The sequence below is a fragment of the Panthera tigris genome, chromosome X (assembly GCF_018350195.1).
Source record: "Panthera tigris isolate Pti1 chromosome X, P.tigris_Pti1_mat1.1, whole genome shotgun sequence".
Taxonomy (NCBI): Eukaryota; Metazoa; Chordata; class Mammalia; order Carnivora; family Felidae; genus Panthera; species Panthera tigris.
Genome location: NC_056677.1, coordinates 125,424,339 through 125,443,547, shown reverse-complemented (window position 1 = coordinate 125,443,547; position 19,209 = coordinate 125,424,339). Strand labels below are relative to the sequence as shown.

The following is a 19,209-nucleotide window of genomic DNA, read 5'->3' as shown; positions in this document are numbered from 1 at the left end:
GAGACCCAAGCTCACCCACGGGGGCTTGACCACATCCCCACAGCCGAATTCAGGACCGCCCACCAAGAGCGACCACGGCTGAGCGGAAACGGTGCCCTTCCCCTCAGGCCGCCTCAGGCTACTCTCCCGACCTGGGACCATCAGGTCGCCTCTCCATCTCTACCACTCCCAAGGGGACCTTGCCGCCCTCAAGGCTGTCAGTGCCACCGACAGCCCACACGCTGCAGTGACACCGTATCTCCCCTTTGAACCACCTCCGCCTATGGCTGCGGCCAGCGTGCACCCCTTCCCAGCATGCACTGCTCCACCTCCCCTGGGATGGCCGAGGGCTCTACCGGACTGAAGGAGGCTCAGGAGGGCCCTCGGCCTTGGCCCCGTCAGCCCTGGTCTTCCGGTTCTAGTGCCGGGCTCCTGCGAAACCACAGAGGCACCTCGACCCCCGACCCCCGACCCCAGCGTCCTACAGCAGCATGGCCCATGGCCCCCAGTCTCCCAACCCCTTCACGGCGGAGGCCCCCCTACCTCCACTGCTGTTGCCACACCTGCAGGGCCCTGGGGGCCCCTTGGGACTCAAGCCCCCAGGGGCGAGACTCCGACTGCCTGGTCTCTTGATCTCTCCCTGGCTCTTGCCTGTGTGGCTGACATCCCCGGGGTGCCTTGCAGCCTCCCTCCTCTCCGACTATTGAGTCAGGCCCTGCCCTCCCAGCCTGGCTGGTGTCGGGACTCCGAGCATCACAGCAGGTGAAGGAGCTGCTCTGGGTCCACTCCGTGCAGTGTGGGAATTCACTGAACTGAACCCCCCGAAACTCCATTTTGCTGAGGGCTAATCTGAAAGTAAAAGACATGAAAGCACTTTCCAGTAAACTTGACTCCTAGGGCTACAGCCAAGGTGCCTGGGAAGGCCGAGGGGGATCAGGTCGGGCTGGAGCTGGAGGGCTCTTCGTACCTTCCTGTCTCACCCCAACCGAGACCCGCCGTGCTCCCCCCACCCCCCGCCGATTTCCTGACATCGGAGAGCCAGCCGGCTTGCTCCTGCACTGCCTGGGTACCCCGCCCCGGGCCCTGCACCCACTCACGGATGTTGCCTCCTCCCTCGCCTAGCGTACTCATTTGTCTCTCTTAAAAGAGACCCTGTCTTGGCGCCGCGGTCCCCTCTAGATGCTGGCAATGGCCGCTTCTCGCCTCACCCCCTGCTCCCCAGGTACCTCCCCAGCTGGGCACCCAGCGCTCCCCATGCCGCATCCCCGCTTCCTGGCTGGGTACGGGTGTGCAGGGTCTCCGTCCGCCCCCACCCCCCTCACATCTGGGGGCCCCAGGGCTCATCTTGGGACCTTTTCTCTTCATCTACACCCGCACACTTCCCAGGTGCTCGAATCTGCCGTGGCCCTAAGTTCCATCTGTCTTCTAATGAGTGCCGCGTCCCTATCTCCAGACTGTGGGCTCCGGCTGCTACTTTAGCTTCACCTGCCCCACGCCTCCTCCCTGGTCTTCCTGCCAGTGCCCTTGACCTCTACTGTCTATTCTCTGCATGGCAGCCCAAGCAATCTTTTCAAATAAGAGCCCGAACAAGTCACATCCTCCACTGGTCTAAACCCTTCTGTAGCCGCACCTCCTGCAAAGTCAGGGCCTGCCTCGGGCCGTTTGCTTTCTCATCCTTCTTTGCCAGCCTCAGCTTCTTGGCTCTTCCGGGAAGAACACTGGCACACCCCTGCCTCAGGGCCGGTGCACAAGCTCTTCCCCACTGAGCCTCAAGGCTCCCCCTCACCCTCCGTCTCCTTGCCGTAGCCCCCTGAAGACAGGGCTCCGTCTGATTCACCGAGCTCCCCAGCTCCCAGCACCCAGCACAGCGCCTGCACCCAGCAAGGGCTCAGTGAATGGGCAACTCTGCCGAAAGTCTTCTCCGGCAACGTTACACCTGCCCTTTCGCCTGCCTAGACTGTTCTGCCAGACTGTCCTGTGCTGGCTTTTTCTCTTTATTCACAACCTGGCTCACACATACATCCTTCTAGAAGCTGTCCCGGACACTTAGCATAAGCTTACTTCTCTGTTTGTTCCTTGCTGTCCACCGCCCGCCCCGACGTGTGAGCGCTGGCCTGCCTTCACCTGAACCATGAGCTCCACTAGTGGGGACAGGGCGGGTGATGGCCCAAACTCACAGCGCCACGCCAGCCACATAGAGCCAAAGCAGAAGGGATGCTTATGTCAGACTCTGCAACAGCACTATGGATGCTTGGGGTGCGAGCAGAGGGGCTGAAGGTCAAGGCTGAAAGTGGGGCAAAGTGGATGGACTCCGCTTTTGTTTTGACCTTCAATCGCTCAAGTTTGCAATGCAGGTGGTGATGGGGGCAGAGTAGGGATGCGAACACTGGGAGGCAAGGGGAGGCCTGAGGGAGCACCCGACCCATTAAAGAAATGCACAAAGGGAATGAAAAGAAAAGAAGAGAAGAGAAAAACAAAAGCAAGGCTCCAGAACGATGATGACAACAGTAACAACAGAAACTGCGTTTGACAACCTTCTGGCCTTTTCTCCTCTGTGCTGTAGGACAAGCAGTCCCCAGATGGGGAGGGGTCCTCATGCTCTCCGCCCTCCACTTCTGTCTCACTGCGGCTCCTGCAAAGCCCTCCCGCCCACCCCCTGCCCGCCACATGCTTGATGGACATGCCTGTCTCTGTGCCAGCCACTAATCCAGAACCTTCTGTGGGAGGGAGGGGACTTTCTGCTCTCCTGGCATTCAAGCTCTGGGTTTATGGCAAACTCTGAGCAGAGCAGCTGGGGAGAGCCAGGGGAACTGCTTTCCAAGTACTTTGGGGTTCCCAGGTCCCAAACCATCCCTGCAGGCATGAGGGTGAATCGTGACTTGAAAGCGACACAAAGAGGTGTGGGGCGACATACCCACAGTTGAAGAGGAAGGTTCCCTCTCCTCACCAAGGAATTAAGAAACTTGAACTCCAGAGCTGGCCCTCCCACTGATGGATCGAACCCCAAACCAAAGGCAGGGCTCTGTGTATGTGGGCAAGTCAGATATGCTAGCGGCTGGCAACTTTCGTGAAGGTCACCTCCCATCCTGTGTGCGTGCATCTGTGCCCAGGACTGGGAGAGTCCACATTCACGCTGCCGATGTCAACAAGCCGTGGCACTGAGGTGACCCAGGTACGGTGGGTCCCCGGCCTTTCGGGTGGTGGACCTTGCCTCTCATCCTGGCCGTGGCCAGGTGCAGGGCCTCAAAGAAGTCTCTTGAGCTCCCTGGGCCCTAGCCCCCAGCCCTGGGAGTCGGCCTGGAAGTGCCCACTGGGGAGGGCCCAGGAGCAGGGGTCCCGGGGTCTGCCTTGGGCTGCGAGCTGGCTCGTACTGTAAGAATTGCCTGGAAGGTCCTTCCCTGGGGTGGGGCCCATGCTTGCAGGAAGGGCTCGTGCAGGACAGGGTGATACCAGTCCTAGTGTGGAAACAACACTGTCAAATAGCTGAGAAGAAATGCCAGTACACTGTCCCCAGAAACCCAAGGGGAGAGAGAGACTTGGCTTGAAATGGACGGACTGCCTGAGAAAGGAGCAAACTCCAGCAGACGAGGCTGCGCTCGCTTTGCGGGGCTCCTTCCTCTATGGGGCTGGCTGGATTCCTCAGGCCCCAGAAGGGCGTGTGCAAGGAAATCGTGGGGGCTTACCCGGCATCAGCATTGCCAAGTTGGATGCAAGGCTTTCATGTTGCAAAGGCAATTAAAATAAAGCAACTGCTATGATCTCTTTCAGGCTAGGTTCATCCGAACTAAAGAGACCTGAGGGAGCTCTTCAAGGCCACATGTGACCAAACTCACTGCCCACCTCCGCGCCTTCCGCCCGGTTGGGTCAGGAGCCGTATCGTGAAGCACTGTAGCAATAAACGTTCGAGTATAGAGACCCAGTGCTGCTGCAGGGGACAGGCTTTGGAAAGTGTGGCTGGGGAGGTGGCGGGGTGGGGGGGGCGGCTGGGGTGTGTCCGTGTCTCCGCTCACACCTGGAGGCAGCCGTCTGGCACCCGGCTTGTTGCTGAGTAGTAAACGTGGGTGAACCCCATATACCATCTGGGGCCATGGCTTGGACCCTCACACGCAGCCAGGGTGTGACGCCAAGCCTCTGGCATTAGTGTGTGAGCGGGGAGGAGCCGGGGTGACTGGCATCCCAGCAGGGGATAGGATTTCCCTCCCGGCTGGTTTCCTTAAGACCGAAAGCGGTTATTAACGGATGCGCTTTCTGGAGCCACTCACAGGGGCTGGCCTCCAGGCCACGGCTGAGGTCCCGTGAGATGAGGTGGACGCCATGGAGGGCAGATGCCACACCCCAGGTTGAGAATGAGTATTGTGTGTGGCTCAGGGAGGGCGGCTGGGTGCGGGAAGCCTGGGGGGGGTGGGGTCAGAGGTCGGCTAGAAGGTTGAGGAGGTGAGGCTGTGGGTGTGCTGAACTCCGAGGGTCTCTGCGTCTCTAACTCTCCCTGGTCACCCCTCTAGGGACTCTCCTTTCCCTCTGGCCCCGGGGACATTCTCTGGCCGCCTCTGGCCTGGGTGCCAGGTGCTGGGACCCGTGTCGGTGAGCGCCGTCACCTATCACTGTGGCCCTCGGGCTCCTTGTACACAACCTGCACTGGGCCGTCTAAGGCCCGGAGGGCCTCAGGTTCTCAGTGGAAGTGCTGTCAGACCAGAGGCCTTGCTCCAGCATGTGGGATAAGGGCCAGGCTGGCCGGGCGGTGGGTGATAGATGTCCCATCAGAGCTGGGGTTCTGCTCAGGAAAACCCTGTGGCCTGCGCCCACAGCACCTTCTACAATGCTCGGCTAGGGGCTCTGCTGTGGTCTGTGCCTTGCCTTCCTTCCGGTGAGTTCCAAGAGAGGGTGGGGACCTGCGTCTAGTCACTTTTTTCGCCGCCGCCACCACCGGGCCTTTCCCTGATTTGCACAATGAGGGTGCTGGGTTTAATGGTTTCTCTAGGCCCTCAGAGAGTTCCAAACCAATCTGCCACGCAGTGGTGATGGCAGGAGGTGGTGTTGGTTGGTGGCTTCCAGAAGCAGGCATGTCCCCTGGTGTTGCCTGGTCCTCCAACCAGCATCTTCCTCCACAGTGGGGTCCTTTCTGAGGTGCTGCTGCTCAACTGGGATGGGCTGGGACATTGGGATCCCCTTGCTATCACACCAGCACCCTCCTCAGACAGGCACTAGTTAGATGCCCCTGGAGTAGCTCAGGACCAGGGGGAGGGGTGGTGTCTTTCGCACTGTTCTTACCAGGCACTGCTGGGCTCCCAGAGGTGGGAAGACGGGGGTGACAGATGGCTGCAGAAGGAAGGAAGGTGCTAGGAAGAGGAGAGAAAGAGGCTCCCACCAGGGAGGAAGCCCAAGGAATCCAGAGGGAGCCAAGAGACAGCAGGCCTCGCCAGGATCCTGGAGGGGAGGCCCGGGCTGGCCCTGGAGCGGAACAAGGCCAGAGGTGTGGAGAAGGCCCGAGGGGCGTGAGGAGTGGGGGCTGTGTCGGCTGCCTCCCCTGCCTCAAGTCAACAGACAGATGGACGGACAGACAGACAGACAGAGAGGAAGTACAGACAGAGATGGCAAAGAAACACGTGGAAAAAAGTCACGGGTGAGGGAGGGACAGGGGCAGGTCAGTATGTGCCCCTTCGGCAGACCATGCCCCCTCTTGTCCCTTCATTTCCAGGAAGAACGTGCGCTGTCCTAGTCTGGCCCTAGCTGGCGTGCCCCCGGGAGGCTGAGTACCGTTTCTGTCCTCAGTTGACTGGAGGTAGCTGAGCCCCGTGGAGACTTGTCTGGGTGGACTGGTGGTGAGACCCTTCTGGGACAAGGCTGGAGCTTTCCAGCCTGTCTGTGATGGCTGTTGGCCAATGTCTGTGGCCCAGGTGGGGGGCCCAGTGAGTGTGCAAGGGAACCGGAGGTGTGTGTGGCCTGTGGTTTGGGGGTGGGGTGTGTGCGTGCACGCACATGTACGTGCTGTTTCCGAAGGGGACCACATGGTCCAGTGGGGTCTGGTGCGGCCCACATCCCTTCCTTAAAGGGCAGAGTGGCCTGAAACGACAGTTTGAGCAAGAGGAGGGATGCCCCCCCACTGGGGACCTCTAACCAGTTCCTAAAAAAAAAAAAAAGCGAAGAAAATGCAAAAAGAAAAAAAGAGAAAAGACAAGACAAAAGGCAAAAGGCAAAGAGAAGAAATCAAGCAAAAAGAAAAATGCCAGAGTCTGGTGAGGGAAAAAGGCACGGTTAACAGCTCCCGTCTGTGGGGAAGTGATGTGTTCACGGAGGTGAGAGTTGCCGGGTTTCACTGGAAGGAAAGGAAAGAGGTAGCAACGAACCATCCCAGCAAGGGCTCTGGGCCCATACTTGAAAGTTTACTGCTTGGTTTTTGAGATGTCGAGTCTGTTACAAAAGCAGGTGGCCGTGGCCGGGAGCAGGGACGTTCCCTGCATTCTCTCTCATTAGGGAAACCATGGGGCGGTGGGTTCTAAGAGCTTTCCCTTTGTCTTTGTAAAAAGATACGAGCAAACACGGAAGTTTCTCTCTCTTTACGACAGCCCCTGGGTTCTCTTGAAAACGTGACTAGCATGGTGGGAACGTTTCACTGGAACATGTAGGAAGGAATCTACCTGTCCCGGCTTCTGGGAGGAAGGAGGAGAGAGAATGTGGACCAGACCATGTTAAGACCTTCCAATCCTGACGCCTGTTTGGAAAGAGCAAAGGTGCCTTGGGAACAAAAGGGACACGTGGCAGAGTGCGGGCTGGGGGTGTGAGGATGACTCCTGTTTGAGGAACCCCTCAGACACCTCGCATACGGGCGGCTCAGGGCCAAGGCCTACAGGGCAGGTAACACCCGAGCAGAAGCAGTCGGCCACCATTGAGCCCACCTGGGGACACGTGACAGCGGCCTCCCGAAGCCCACCTCAGGTGCACTGCCTTTGGAAACCACCTCCGGGAGAGTTCTGGAAGCTGTCAGTTTAGTCCCAAGTAGGTGGGCCGGATTATTCTGTTGCGAACGATGCCGGAAAGGCACTCGCCTCCCCCTGCGGCCCTGCGAGGCGGTCCCGAGCCTCCCTTTGGCTGCCCCGCAGAACACCGACCAAGGCCCCATCCTGCCACCGGACGCCACCAGAAGCGGCCCAAGTTCGTGAAGAACCATTGGCAGATGCAGACAAGTTCAAGAAAAGCAAACCAACGACAGGAGGAACGAACAGCGAACAACCAAACAAGGCAAAGAACAGAAGGTCCGGCAGGGCCATGGATTCAGTACATTTCATAAGAGGATATGGCTTTGGAGACACACACCGTCTGGGCGGAAAGGACTGGACGGGGAAAAAAGAGAAGAAGAGTTGGGGAGGCTTTTGCTCCCCCAGAGATGCCATTTATGAGAGAAAAGGGGACTCAAGACTCACTCCCAGCGGCACTGGTGGGATTGGCAGCAGAGAGAATTACGTGAGTAGGGGTAGAAAGATTGGTTACGTCATGGAGCTGGCTGAGGACTGAAGACCGCCGGCGCACAGCACCCTGAAATGAACCGCTTCTCTTGAAGGTACTCACTACCTCCATCTGTGGGAGAGAAAATGAGATAAAGTTTGGCTTGCACTGCGGTCCCGGCTACCGCACGGGGGTGGGGTTGGGTGAGGGCAGGGGCCACGCTGGGTACACGAATGGTGACAGGAGACAGCATCTAGGCCGCCCCGCCCCCTTGGGGCTGACAGCGCTTCGGACGGGGCCGTGGTCACGTGGTCACGGCTGGGGCCAGCCTCCGAGTCCTCCACCGAGAGAGGGTTTGCTGAGCAAATGATTAGCACTCAGAAGACCGGGAGGGCGGGGGGGGGGGGGGGGTGGTGGTGGTGGCACGCAGCAAGCCTTTGCAGAAAGAGCCACTCGCGGTCACCAGCCGCTCTTTGCGAGCCACTTGTCAACAAATACCTGGGTCTGGCAGTCCTTTGAGATCCCAGATCACTGGTTCTCCACCCCCTTTTCCGCCCCGGTATACCTGAGGGGTAGGACTCGCTCCACTCCCCGCTCCCGTTAGGACAAGGCTCCCTGTGGCAGTGCTCGTGGTTGGTGCCGGGACGGGCCTTCCCCGAACGCCCTTTGTTTACATTGCTCTAAGCAACAGACGCGTACTGCTTCTCTGCCCTGCCCTGCCCTGCCCTGCCCTGCCCGGAGGCTCAATCTCTTCAGAGTGATGGAGGCGGGTGCCCCTGGGGGAGCCTCCGTGAAAGGAAAGGATTTAAAATGCAAAAGCACTTGCTTTCTTTTATCAGACTCCTTTCTGCAGAGCCACAGGCCCGGCAGGAGGGAGAGCAAAGAGACTGGAGTGTCCCGGGAGCAGAGATGGCTTTTATTTGCAGCCCCCTCCCTCTAGGCTTCCTAGGGGTCAAAAGGGACGTGGGTCTATGGGAAATGACAACCATGGGGTGAACTCACTAGGAGTCCTAGTGTCTTCTGACTTCCGGACCCCCATCTCTGACCGGCTAGCGGGCCTGGGGGTGACTCAGACCTGAGACCTGTGACTGAGTGGCCACAGTGAATGTTTCCCCATCCGGAGACCGTGTGCCTACGTTCTGGGAGGGCAGGCCAACGTGGCACACCTTTGGTTGCCCCTTTGGGAATGCCTTCTGGGGGTGGGGTGGGGTGGGGTGAGGAGATGGGTGTGTGTGCAGATCTTTGGCCTTAGAAGGTGGATCTGATTTCTGGAAAGTGCCATACAGTTCACTGGATGACGTGAGCGGCAAAGCAAATGTGTAGTCCTGGAGCCTGGAGCCCACTGGCTGTCTACTCTGGGCCCAGAGTAGGCGGCCCTGTGCCACACCCAAGCCCTGCGGTGGCTTTGTGGTGGCCCCTAGACTCGGCAGGGAGTCTGACACGGGGCCAGGCTTCTGGGAAGAAGGCAGCTTGAGTGCTCGCACATGAAGACGTGCATCATTTCAATCCCTACACGCGCGGTGGAAAAAGACTTTTGTCCCATACTCTGCCCCCGAGCTCCCTCCTCCCCCACACCCCCTGCCCCCAACACACCCCGCTCGTGAGCAGGGCGACCTCACTGCCAGGGCTGAGACCCGTGCGTAACGCACACTGAGTGGCCACAGGGGGCTGGCGCAGTGTGTCTAGTGTGCCCCGATGACCTGAAGGAAGATGGCCTGTGATGTGATGCACTCTTAACTGCAGCCAGGGCGACGAGGCAAGGAAAAGATGCCTTTTCTGCCTCTGATTGGACCCCTCTCCTCACGGTGTCCGGATGGGATGACGGTGTCAATCAAAATACCTCACAATTGCCCCCCCCCGCCCCCCAAAACCCAGTTGCTGCTGAAGCTTCTCGTTGGTTTATAATGGAATGTGAAATGGACCACGCCATGAGTGCTTCGAGAAGCTCCGTGTTCTGGGTTTCAAGGACTCTTTTTGATGCCGGAATGACCCCCCTGTCTGGTGCAGTAATATGTTAGTATGGAATGGCGGTGAGAGCAGGTAGCAGGTTACAAAATGCCTTCACTTAGCAAAGCTGTGCTGGCCCCCAAACCCTGCAGCTCCGTTGTTTGCAAAATCCAGAAATCTAGGCACGTCTCCCTTGGCTGCGGGCACCTACACGCTGGGGCGCTTTATGTCTGTCCTTCAAGCAGGTATTTTGAATCAAAAAGAACAGATGCTCTTAAAAAGTTAGCTCAACTGGCCGATTGGCTCAGCATTCTTGAGGAGGGTGGTGAATCGGATGTGACAAGGGGATGATCCTGTGGAGCAGTGAGGGGCTCTCTGGAAAGGACATGGAATATGCTAGGGGATCGGGGGAGGGACGCTGTCACTGGGTGACCTTGGGCAAGTCCCTTCTCTCTGGGCGCCCCCCCCCCCCCCCATTGCATCATGTTTGAAGTAGGGACCTGACTGGCCAGTGTCTACTTGGGCAGTGACTCCCGGGCTCTGACTGAGGAGACCCGCTCGACCGGCCGGGAAGCGGTGGCAGGACTCAGAGCCCACAGGCGCATGGAAGGCACAGACACACACGGGTCGGGCACCACTGAGCGCCCCCCCCCCCATGCCTCAGACTGGGCAGGGGCTGTCCCAGCTGCCAGAAGAATGGCCACCACCTCGGGCTCACGGGTGTCAGGCTCCAGGCTCCGCAGCGCACCCGGGGCCTAAGACATTCTTGCCTGGCCGCGCTGGCTTAGGGGCTTGGGGCGCAAGGGGGAATGAGCCACAGACCTGGACTCCTGCTTCTCCACTGGAGAAGCCCCTTGCATCCCTGGGGAGCTCCTTAAACCGGACTTATTTGGGGCCACCTCACCCAGCCCTACAATATCCCAAGCCCTGGGGGCAGCCCAGGAGTCTGCAGCTTTGGAAAGTTCCCTGGGGCATTCTGCTCCTCACTGATTCCAGTGCCCTGGGCACGCGAGGGCCTACGGGGGCGGGAGAGAGTGGCGGTCTCTGGGCTGCTGCCGGATGAGGGGGGCCCCGAGGGAACACAGCGGCAGCTGGGCAGCCCTGGGGCCCAGATCGTGGCCGGCATGGAGGCACAGCGGGTGCACATCTGGAAAAGCAGCAGGGGTTACAAGGGACACAGGGTGTGTGGGGTGATGCCAAGAGGCAGGGGCCTGAAGGCCATGGTCAGGACTCTGGACTTGACCCTTCAGACCAGAAGAGAGGCTACGCTGGCCACGGCGGGGCAGGGGGCAAGCTAGCTGAACGAAGGTGGGAGCAGCGGGCAGGAGGCTGAGAGCTTGTGGCTGGAGCTGAGGCTGGGGCCTGCGGAAGAAAGAAGTAGGGGGCCCCGGGAGACTTCTGGGGACCGTATGGGAATAGCAGGCAAGCTGTGGGTATGGGGAGCCTCAGGCCGGGGGCAGGGTAGGCACCGGCTGCCGAGGGCGCTTTGGGTGAGGTGCGTGAAAGATTCCTTGGGATGAGCTTGTGGTGATGTGTGACAGGCTGGAGGCAGACACAGGGCAGAGGTGTGGTCTGAAGCCATTCCCCAGGCCCAGGGGCCCGCGGCAGGAGTGCGGGGCCGGGCAGGGCTACGTGTAGGGTAGTGGCCTTCCCGTTGGTGGGACCCCCAGGAGGAGAAGCAGGGGGGCTGGGGGTCCTGGACAGCACGTGGAGAAAGGTCAGAGGCGGGGCTCTGGGAAGCACGGGAAGGGCAGAGAGTGACAGGTGTCACTGGGGGCTAGGGAGGCAGCAGGGAGACTACTCCGGGCAGACACTGGTGACTAGGCCGGGAGGATGGGGGGCAGGGGTGGCTGGACTGGGGACGTGCTTTCGAGGGGGCGGACCTGAACGGATGGGCCATGCTCCTGCGCCAGCTGTGCGGGGAGACAGGAAGAGCGTGTGGGAGCTGAGGGGCTGAAAGGAGGTTGGCTCAGGGACCGTGGTCTTGGCCAAGCCCACCGTGGACATCTTGGCTCAAGGTGTGGCATTCAGAGGCTACAGCTGAGGGCTTGACGCGGGACGGAGGGACAGCCCGGTTCCGGGCCCTGTCGGTCGCACAGACCTTGGTGAGAACTGCGTCTGGGACCCTGCGGGCAGAGGCCAGGCTGCGATGCGATCACGAGTGTGAGGAAAGGATGCGGAGAGACGGAGTACAGAACATTCTGGCAAGAAGGCTAGCTGGGAAGGGTTGGGGCAAAGAGCAGGGGCTGCTCTGGCAGACGGGTCTCCTGAAGCCTTCGAAAGTGCCCGTGGCTGAGTGGTCATTGTGACTATGTGGCTTAGGGACAGAGATGAAGAGAAAGAAGCAAGTCCACGGCCAGAATCAGCTTCCATAGGGCTCACGATATAACCCAGTGCACGGTGAGCTCACCAAAGGCTGTTTGTAACGGGCATCTGTCTCCTCCCAACAACGTCACCTCCCTGTCACCAGGCTGCTTCCGGCAAATGAGGCAAGGCCCAGCGGCCGTGCAGACAGCGGGTGGCCTGCGCCCCCTCCACCCCACCCCAAGAGACAGCCGCTGATCACAACACACGTCTTTAGCTGACACCGGCACCCAGCACGGGGGAGAGCCGCCTGGGCTCTGACCGAAGCGTCAGAGGTGGGCCATGTCTGCAGCACCGCAGCCAGCACGCATATCCGGGGATGGCCCTTGCTCGCCACCCTCTCAAGGCGGGATAGCCAGAGAAGCCAAGCGGCACGGCGGCTTACCTGCGTCTGAATCCGATTGAGGCCCCGGAACCAGAGGATCTGGCCTCTGCGGAGCTCCCGTTCGGCATGGTCGATCTCTTCCTCCCCCTCGGCCAGTTCCTCATCGGTCATCTCATCCTTTCCCGGCCCGTGCCCTGCTTCCTTCAGGCACTTGAGCTGGCTGGTGGGGATGGTGGCGATGACCTGGGGGGCCAGAGGCGAGGGGTAGCAGGCGCAGGTGGCTGTCAGAGCACAGCTGGTCCTTTTGGGGTAGGAGCTCTGCTGGGGCTGGGGAGGGACCCACACCTCCCGCCTCCCTCTGACAGCTAGTGTGTATGCCCCTTGCACTCCAGCATCATGCACCACTGTTTCCTAAACACCCGTTCTCTGTGGGCAGACTGGGGGATGGGACATCCTTTTCTGGTCCCCGAGGCTGCATGACCAGGAGCGGTCCCCGGGGAGCAGGGCGCGGGAGCTGTTGGGGCCAAGGAGCGTTTTCCAGCGAGGGGAGGTCTGGCCTTGGCGCCCCCCCCCCCCCGCCCCGCTCCTGAGAGGGGACCGCTAGGCCCCTGGCACATCCTGCCTGACAAGGCGGTCTCAGTTTCCCCGAGGGCCCTGCCGGGCCGTCTGCGCCGACAGTGTGATTCCTGGTGGGGCCCCGGCTTCACGTCTGAGGGGCAGAGACTGAGGATCTGAGGTCAGCCACGCGGGAGCCCTGGGCCCACAGGACCGACCCCCACTGAAGTCCCCGGTGCTTAGGGAAGCTTCCGTGGAAGCTCACTCCTGGTCTCTCTCGGACCCTGCCCTACATATGCTTGATCTCGGACTTCCAGCTTCCTGAGATATGACTAAGACGCAGGGCAAAGTGGGTCCTGCACCAATATTCTAGAACTGCAGAGCAATGCTTTCAGAAGCCTCTTGTGTGCCTGTGGCATGGGCTTCTTCTTCCTCACGTCATCATTGGGTGCCGGAAGCCTCCCTCTGTGCATGCCTTTAACCATCAAGGGCTACAGGTGTCTGACTTTCACGTTCTAGCATCTCAAAATATTTCTTCATTTTCCTTGACACTTTCTTTCTGCCCCTTGGAGGATTTAGCACGGTGTGGTCTAGCTTCACATCCGTGAGCGTTTTCCAAGCCGCCCAGTTTTAGGGGACGATTTTGGGCTTCTATCATGGAAAGGGGAGTGCTGGGTGATTTTTGCCGGGGCTTTGTGACATCCCAGACGTGGCCCTTTGCCCTCTCTCTGCTGACAACTGTTGCCTGTGGCCGTGTACCTGAGCCGTGGCCTGGCCCGGGCCTGAGCCCTGCTGTGCTGCCCACCCTGAGCACACCGAACGCTTTCCTAAGCACGGGCTCTGAGGTGCCGTGGCCCCCCCCCCCACCCCCGCCCGGCATTGTGTCCATCCCTGGAAACAAGGAAGGGTCGGGGCTGGGAAAGGTGACGAGGCAGACACTCACCTGTCCCCAGACCAGCTCCCCAACGCCAACGAACAGGCACCAGAGCCACTGCTCCGTGGACAGGGGGCAGCAGCTGAAGGGCTTTCCGCCGAACTGGACGATGACAATCTGCAGGGGTGGGATGGGAGGGAGGCAGGTCAGAGATGGGCCGTTGGGTCCCCCCGGCAGATGGGGCTCTGGCCGTGGCTCAGCAGATGAGCCACATCTCCCGCTTCTGTAAACTTGACGCTTTACCGTGTGCCCTGCACGCCCGTGCTGGACATGCCTCATCCCGGGTGCCCCAGTGACATGCCCAGCCAGCCTTGCCTGGGACTCCTGCTGCCTCACTGCCCCTTCCTAGGGAAGAACACTCCTCCTGGGGGTGAGCTGTTTAAATACAGACCAAGCAATCCCAAGCCCAGGCCACCACTGCCTCTGATACCGTGCTGTCCTTTCTGCCCTAATTCCCCAGGCCAGGGCGCACACAAGCAGAGACGGCGCTACGCCCCCCCCTCCGAACCCTGAAATTATTCGTAGTCATGAGTCCTCGGCCTGATCGCCCCACCCCAGTTTCTCCCCCAGAAACCACAGTAAACGCTCCCCTTCTCCCTCTGTCCCCGACCGACCCAGGTGCTTCCCCAGGTGGACCCCTCATGGCGTGGCAGGCCCCCTCCTTTGATCCCTGTGAGGAGCAAACGATCCTGGCCTGTTGTCCTCACTATACGTCACGCTTTCTATGAATACACCCTACTTTTAAAGGCTCAGACTCCCGAAGAGTTGACTGACCAGCCTGTCCACAGCACGGTGGCAGGCAGAGGCCGATGGTCAGCACTGGGGACAGAAAGTATCCCAAGGGAACCTTCTAAAGTTATGATAGTCCCCTGGCAAGGAATCCAGCGCTGGAAATGGGAGTGGAAGACGCAGAGGGAACTATGAGGAGGCTCGTTCTGAGGAAGGCCCTAGAAGGCTCTCTGGAAGCCAGCAGGGGAGTGCAGAGGGCCTGGGGTCACAAGGCATGCCGGTGGGGCCTGGGACAGCAGGAGGGGCGGAACTGGTTCTGGTTCTGTAAACGGGGATGGGGAGGCCGGTAGCGGGCATGGTCCCCTGCTCCTCGTCTGGTGCCAGTATACGGTCGCCCCCGCCCCTCCCCCCCCCCCCCCCCCCCCCGCCTACCTGAATTGCAAAGGTGCCCAGGACGATGGTACAGAAGATGGGGTTGCTGAAGATGCCGTGGAAGACGTTTCGCTCGCCGTGAATCTTGCGGGCGTTGATCTCATTGAAAAGCTGCATCATGACGAAGGTGTTGAAGATGATGGTGTAGTGCTCTGATGGTGGAGAGTGCAGGGGTGCGTTCCTCCCACTGTCGATGTCGAAGAAGAGCTCCCCTGCACGTGAGGGGGCACGTGAGGGGGGCGGAGCCCTGGGTGGAGGCAGCTCCCGGCCAGTGTCGCCTGAGGAGCACCAGGGGGTCTGCGGCAGGGCCACAGGCAGCCCCACCCTGTGGTGACAGGGACCCGGAGGGAAAGTAACGGGTCTCTTCCCACAACACGCGCTCACCCCTGGAGCAGAGGTCTGGCGCAGAAACCCCGGAAGAAGACACCGTTTGCCTGCTGGGTTGAGTGGGGCTGGACACAGGGTGGGCCAGCCCTCCTCCGCCCTGTCCCTAAGACCGGGCGGCCAGGCGTAGACCCTCAGGCAGGCCACGAGAGAGAGGCTTCTGCTCCCGAGATATCAGAGAAAGGCCCCCCGAGAGGATCCCCAGTAGTGACATTGTGGTCCCCACACACCGTCCCTCCTGCCCCTCAGCAAATACTGTCCTGCAAACTGAGCTTCCGATCTGCTCCCGGGAACGCGCCTGCGCCCTCAAGGCCAGGGTTGGTGACATAACGGAGAGACGCCACAAGCAGACAAAGCAACAAACCCACCCCAAGGAAACTGCTGGACAGAGCCAGAGCCCAGCCGGCCCTGGATACCCAACCCACAGCCGCCTTCTCTCGTGCCCCCTTCTTCTGGCTTCCTGACAGTTACTCCTCTCTGCTCCTCCTCCTCTCCCTCCACCCCTCCTTCCTCCTCCTCCTCCTCCTCCTCCTCTTTCTCTTCCTTCCTCCTCCCTTTCCTTCCTCCTTCTCTCCCCCTTCGCCCTCCTTTCCTCTGCCCCTCAGGCCTCTTCTCTGTCTTCCACTCTCTGCCTCACCTCGACTGCTTCTCCCTCTCCTATCTCTCCTATCCCCTCCCTCTCCCTCCACCTGTCTTTCCTGGTCCCCCTCTTCCCACTGTCTGTGGCACAGTGCTCTGCTCGCCGTGCCCTGGAGAAATGGCCATAGGGTGAGTGGATGGATGGGGGTGATCTGGGTCTCAGTGAAGGACAGCAGTTTCTCAGATGCACAGGGGCCTATGACACCTGCACGGGGCACACACACAGAGAGACAGCGGGGAGGTGAGCGTGCAGGGGCCCGTGCTGGAAATTTGGTTCATGGGTGCTCATCTGTCCCTTCCACTGGCAAACAGGGCCCGAACCTGTGTGGCCAGCAGCAGGGCAGTGTGACCCGGGGCCAACCTACCAACGAACAGCAGCGTAAAGATGATGGTGAGCTGGTAGACCGCGTGGCCCAGGATGTTCTTCATCATGGTGCGGGAGATCAGGGGCTTGTCCCGGCCGTATGGTTTCCGTAGCAGCAGTGACTCAGTGGGTGGCTCTGTCGCCAGGGCCAGAGAGGCAAATGTGTCCATGATCAAATTCACCCACAACATCTGCACAGCTTTGAGAGGAGAGTCCTGTCGAGAGGAGGCAGTCACCCTAACATGGGGCCAGAAGGCCCAGTGGCCCACCGCTCCAGTGGGAAGAAACTCAGCCTGGGGGCAACGTCATAGGGATTCACGGTGAAACGCAGCAGATCTGACCTTCCCATCAAAATCTAACATCTCCATCCCTGTGGGAAGGTTAGCAGTGGGTTTTCACTGGGCTTTCGGATTTCCTGCTCTGAAAATGCTGCCAGCCTCCCTTCTCTCACCTGGTGGCAGTGACCTAGAAGGTGTGGTCCAAATTGTCAGCAGGAGATTGACAACCCGTGTGTTATCCCAGACCGTGAAAGTGCTCGACTGGTGGGTACTCTGACCTCCAGTCAGAACTGACAGATCCATAGAGACAGAAAGCAGATGGGTGGGTGTCAGGGGCTGGGGGCATGGTGAGGGGGCAATGACTGCTTAGTGGGCACACAGGTGACAAGAAGGCTGTAGAATGAGTTAGAGGTGGTGGTTGGACAACATTGTTAATGCGCCAAAGGCCACTGAATTGTGCACTTTCAAATGGTTACTGCGGTGCAGTTTATGTTATGTGGATTTTATCCCAATTAAAAAACCTTTCAAAGGGAGACAAGTTCTGGACACTCACTACTGGGGAGAACGAGACTTTTGGAAGGGGGAAGAGGTTCCTGCGAAGGTTAAATATGGAGTTCCCATCTCAGCCCGCACTTCCAGTCCTAGATCCACACCTAAGAGAAATGAAGACGTAGGTCCACACACAGACTCGTACAGGTGTGCTCACAGCAGCATCAGTCACAATCACCAGAAGGTGGAAATGACCCCAATGCCCACTGACGGAGGAAGGGACAAACGAAATGTGCTCTCTCCATATGACAGAGCAATATTCTGCCATCAAAAGGAATGAAGTACCGATACTGGCTATAACATGGATGGACCCTGGAAACACTGTGCTGAATGAAAAGGTGCCAGACATGGAAGACCACATGTTATTTGATTCCCTTTATATGAAATGTCCAGAATAGGCAAGTCTTTAAGGACAGAGAGCAGATCTGTGGTTGCTGGGGAGTGGGGGAGGGGGTGGGGAGTGCCCGCTAATGGGCCCCGGGGTCTTCTCAGGGGTGATGAAAACGTTCAGAAACTAGACACAGGCAGTGGTCGTGCACACTGTGCGTGTACTGATTGCCACTGAACCGTGTACTCTCAAATGGTGAAGTTTTTGGTATGTGACTTTTATCTCAAAAAAAAAAAAAAAAAATCTGTGGCAAAGAACCCCCTGGCTCTTGCAACTCCCGGGATGGGGTTTCCGGGGCCTGTTCTCTGCACTGGGGTCAGGGTGCAGGAAGCAGGCCGGGCCTGGGAAACCAGCTGCCTCCTGCAGGCCCTGTGCCTTGTGGAAGGGAGAGCCCAGGCCCCTCCCTGGGCACAGCGGTCCCCAGTGCCCACCTGAGTAATGCAGGCCCCCGTGAAGGCCACGATCACGGCCACCACGTTGACTGTCAGCTGGAACTGCAGGAACTTGGAGATGCTGTCGTAGACGTTCCGGCCCCACATGACCGCCTTGACGATGCTGGTGAAGTTGTCGTCGGTCAGGATGATGTCTGAGGCCTCCTTGGCCACATCAGTCCCCGCAATGCCCTGGGGGGCACACACACGGTGTCCACAGGCCCCTCTTCCCCAGCCCCCTTGACGACCCAGCCTACCCAGGCTTACTGTCTGGCTTCCCTTCCAAATGAGGCTCCCTGCCAGCTGCAGACAGATCTGGTTTCATCCAGTGCGACTTTGTACTAGGAGTGGGCAGGTTGTCTCATGGCCTGGTAAGGGCCTTTGCTCATAAACAGAGAGGGTGTTGCTACCATGGCCACCACCACGGCCTCACGTACGAGGCCCAGCTGCCACCACGTGACCACCAAGTGGTCTTCTGTCCGGTCTTAGCATGCCAGAGCGGCCTGCTGTACAAGGAGGTCCACGGCTCCCGGGCGGGGATGCCTTCCGCAGAGCAGGGACGTGTCCTGCCGGCCCGTGGGGGTGTTTGCTGCTCACAGCCCCTGATGCAGGGACAGCCGCACACCCTGTCTGCCACCCTGAGGTCGGGTCCCGTGCAGCTCGGCTTGGCTCTCACAGTGCCCAGGGGCTGTGGCTCGGTGCCCTTCTCTGTCCTGGGCTCTGGGACGGACTGGCCCGTGCCCCTGGTGCCTGCTCACAGTGGGCTACCCTGAATGTGGCAGAGCGAAGGGGGCTCCTTCGTGGCAGGTGGGGAAAGGGGCTCGCTCGCTTTGTGCCTTCAGTGACCAAGCGCAGCTCGCTGCAGAATGCCGGGGCTGGCCACCCGGGCGGCGGGGTCAGGGTTTTATAGAAACAACGAGCTCCATACAAGTAACCAGAGAGAAACACAGAGGAAAAGCTCATCTGGGGACTCCAGTGATCACCCCTGGGGCCGAGTTTCGCTTAGACTGCATTGGGGGTGGCTGAGGCGGGCACACAGGTGGCAGGCCCCACGTCCCCCACCCCTGAGGCCCGCTGTCACCTCGGGCATCCCCACGCCAAATGCCTTTAAACAACTCACACCTGTATCCCCTGACCAGATGAGCCCTTGGAGGTCCCAGGGGCCAGGACGCGAGAGACAGACTTCAGCACTCTGCAACCTGCCTTAACACTAGCCCACACCTTTCTGCACGAAGCCAATGTCCTTGAGACACAAGGCCCCGCCTGATGTGGTGAGCCAGGCCGGCACTGGGCGGCTTACCATGGCAAAGCCCACATCTGCCTTTTTGAGGGCTGGCCCGTCGTTGGTGCCGTCCCCGGTCACGGCCACCACCTGCCGCTGCTCGCCGGTGCTGCTGTCGATGATCCCTGGAATGCAGAGTGGGTCCTTGTCTGGGGGCTGTGGGGGCAGCTGGCTGACTCGGGAAACCCT

At 59.8% G+C, this 19,209-nt stretch overlaps 1 protein-coding gene across 6 annotated transcripts in view; it reads right to left on the bottom strand.

The window, feature by feature from the left end:
• The window catches only part of ATP2B3 (ATPase plasma membrane Ca2+ transporting 3), a 41,905-nt gene that overhangs the window by 3,374 nt on the left and 19,322 nt on the right, over positions 1–19,209 (bottom strand). For 4 of the 6 annotated variants that reach the window (XM_042974205.1, XM_042974207.1, XM_042974206.1 and 1 more), the window contains 6 exons: positions 19,039–19,145; positions 17,739–17,930; positions 16,094–16,307; positions 14,706–14,917; positions 13,554–13,661; positions 12,116–12,298 (listed from right to left, as the gene is read on the bottom strand). In XM_042974205.1, coding sequence (XP_042830139.1) covers positions 12,116–12,298; positions 13,554–13,661; positions 14,706–14,917; positions 16,094–16,307; positions 17,739–17,930; positions 19,039–19,145 — 1,016 coding nt within the window. Of the gene's footprint in view, positions 1–7,325; positions 7,552–12,115; positions 12,299–13,553; positions 13,662–14,705; positions 14,918–16,093; positions 16,308–17,738; positions 17,931–19,038; positions 19,146–19,209 lie in introns of those variants that run through there. The other 2 variants (XM_042974204.1, XM_042974209.1) reach the window with 2 other exon arrangements.